This window comes from Amphimedon queenslandica, unplaced genomic scaffold, assembly GCF_000090795.2.
Source record: "Amphimedon queenslandica unplaced genomic scaffold, v1.1 AMPQUscaffold_13446, whole genome shotgun sequence".
In the NCBI taxonomy this organism is placed as follows: domain Eukaryota; kingdom Metazoa; phylum Porifera; class Demospongiae; order Haplosclerida; family Niphatidae; genus Amphimedon; species Amphimedon queenslandica.
In genome coordinates, this window is record NW_003546318.1 from 244,407 (window position 1) to 247,548 (window position 3,142).

Genomic DNA, 3,142 nt, shown 5'->3' on the forward strand with positions numbered 1-3,142 from the left:
GTGGTCTTCAAGGATAGGTATTTGGGTATCTTGCTCTCTCATTTTATGCTCGCTACTTGTGAAACTTATTCGAATTGCTCGTATATTTAAACAGAAAAAATCATCAAGACCAAAATTTATAGCTCCACCATATCAGATTGGATTCACACTAATCCTAATGTGTTTTCCAGTGTTTTTAGTCATAGTTTCATTGATAGTAGCTCCTCCTGAAGCTAATCGAGCTATACAATATAACAAAGTAAATCATAATTCTCATCCAGAGCTGATTGTTACCTGCAGTTCGCCCCACGTTGCCTTTATTGTCTTACAAATGATTTATTTCTCTGGCCTTCTCATTGCTAGCAATGCTCTTGCTGTCATGACCATAAGGTTTCCGATAAACTTCAATGAAGCGAAATATGTTGCATTTGCGACCTTCTCCCTTGTTCTGACCTGGTTCTTCTTCATGCTTGCTTTTATTGTAAGTCAGAACACTCCCTATCAAGGAGCTGCCCTATCAACTGCAATACAAGTGAGTGCAGTGGCAGTTCTCCTCAGTCTTTTTGGTCCAAGAGTGTTTATTATGATAGCATGGCCCCATAGGAATGCTGAAAGACACTCATCTGTTATATCAAAAATCATGCCACTTGGAACACAAAACCGCACTTCTATTATGCCATCAGATGATAACAAAATTGCAAGCAATAAAAAGAATAATGAGACTGAAGAATAACATAATTATTTTTTGGTTTTTTAAATATTAGTGTGCATGTGTGTGATTGTTTTGTTTACCCATTTATTAGTAGTGATAGGTTTCTGCATACATCATCATAAATGATTGAATCTCTGTTTAGCTAATAAATAACAATATTAAACAGCGGTTGGATGTAGGTAGCATATCAAAGAGCTCGCACTGATACTCATCTAGAGTTATGACTTAACAGTGGAAAGCAAATGCCTTCCTCTATTTTGCTCCTCTGTGGGGGCAACTTGCATACGTTGCTAGGATACGCATCATCTATATGTAATATTTCCAGTGGTTTCCAACCCCTTTCCTGTACTCTAATATCTATATAGTTAAATGTACATGTACATGTACATGTGTATTATATCTATGCCTACAGGGGCTTGTTTGAATTCATTTTATAGGCTCAAACCAGACAATCCAACAGAGGCTCAATCCTACACTAAATAAATTTTTAAAATTTTTTGTTCTAGTAAAATAGTTAACAATAACAAAGAAATTGAAATATAATCATTAACATTGTACAAGTAAATATTTAAGCTAAAGTATTGTCTACCAAAAACAACAATGACAATAATGAAAGCTATACATATTGTAGCTATGAATGATAATGCATAAAGGAAATTGAAATATAGATAAGCGAATTGATATTACAAAATAAACAGATATAACATATATCCTAATTGTTGTTTGCTAGCAGGAGATATGCTAGAGTAACCTCCATCAACTGTTAAAGTATTTATCAGGCAATTGAACCTTTGTAATCACTGCTGCATAGGAAGAACATGAAAGCCATCATTATTTGTGTGCTTGTAGCTCTGGGCTCTATCTCCAATGCTAAACCACAGTACAGCTACAATAAAAAATCTGAGTTACTCATGACACTGGATGGAAGGATAAGTGGAATGAAGAATCGAATTGGAAAGGACATAGTGATAGGAGGACTAGTCTATGTACATGAAAGCGCCAATGGAAAGTGTCTGGAGACAATTGTACAGCACAAAAGTGTAGAGAGCTTGGAAGCACTGCTATATGCCATTGATCTCATTAACTCTAATCCCAATATCCTTCCTAACTTAACACTGGGGTATGATATAAGAGATACCTGTGGCAGTGAAAATGTAGGCTTAGATGAAGCCATTGATATCATCTACTCAAATGGTCAGATTGAGATAGAGAGCTGCAGTTCTGAGTTTGATAATGATACACAGACACCAGTGTCAGCAGTTATTGGAGCACTCATTAGTCCTGTCACTATATCAGTCGCTGGTCTCTTCCGCCTTTTCAAAATGCCTCAAGTTAGTTTCTCCTCTACTTCTTCAATACTCAATAATCGTGATTTTTACCCATATTTCTTTCGTACCATACCACCGGATGATCATCAAGTCCAGGCAATGATTGACCTGATACTTCATTTCAAATGGGATCACGTATCAACACTCTACTCTAGCAACAGATACGGTCAGCCAGCAATAAATGCATTCCACAAATTAGCTAACGAGAAAGGAATTTGCTTAGACATAAGTGAAACCTTAGATGAGAAATCAGATTATGACAGCGTAGCATCCAAACTGTATAACTCTACAGCTAATGTTGTCGTATTATTTGCTTCACTAACAGACGTTCAGAGAATTTTAGATGCAGTTAAAAAAGTATACGAGAATAGTAACAACAAAAGAAGATTCCTTTGGTTAGCCAGTGACAGTTGGTCAGAGATAGATGACTATCATGAAATAACTATTGGTAAGTGGGGGACAGCACCTTCTTCTCCATTTGTCCCAGGATTCAATGAATATTATTCAGAACTTAATCCTAGCAGTAACAGACGCAACCCTTGGTTTGAAGAGTTCTATCAACTTTATAATCCCAACTGTAGTAATAATAGTACTACTGGCAATTGTTCTACAAGCATAACACAAAATGCTAGTTATGTACAAGATTCATTTGATGCTCTAGCTATTGATGCAGTATACACCATTGCCAATGCTTTTGATGCTTTCTTTAAAGAAAACTGTAAATTTCCATTAGTTTGGTACCCACAAAATAGAAGCTGCATTGGAAACAATAGCAATGATACTACTCTAACTGGAGAAAAACTGAAAGATTACATTCAAAGGACAAATTTTACAAGCTTTACCCAAACTATTGTCAATTTTGACAGTGAAGGTAACATTGAAGGTAAATATAAAATATTGAACTATCAATTAAACAAATCAGCTGATTGTAATGAAAAGTGTATAGCTTTAAAAGAGGTGGGTACTTGGGACGGAAGCTTATCAAGCAACCGGCTTCAATTATCTTCTGACATTGAACAGCAATTTGGTATTGATAAAGCAGGCAATATCATCACAGCTTTAGAATCAAATTGTCAAAGTTGTAGTCCTGGGTATTTTAAGAGGGTAGTAACGTCATCATGTT

General features: G+C 35.8%; 1 protein-coding gene across 1 annotated transcript in view; it reads left to right on the forward strand.

The window, feature by feature from the left end:
• Positions 1-3,142, forward strand: part of LOC100642137 (metabotropic glutamate receptor-like) — a 5,822-nt gene that overhangs the window by 1,464 nt on the left and 1,216 nt on the right. The window contains exons 2-3 of the mRNA XM_019995404.1: positions 343-511; positions 1,489-3,139. Coding sequence (XP_019850963.1) covers positions 343-511; positions 1,489-3,139 — 1,820 coding nt within the window. The remainder of the gene's footprint in view (positions 1-342; positions 512-1,488; positions 3,140-3,142) is intronic.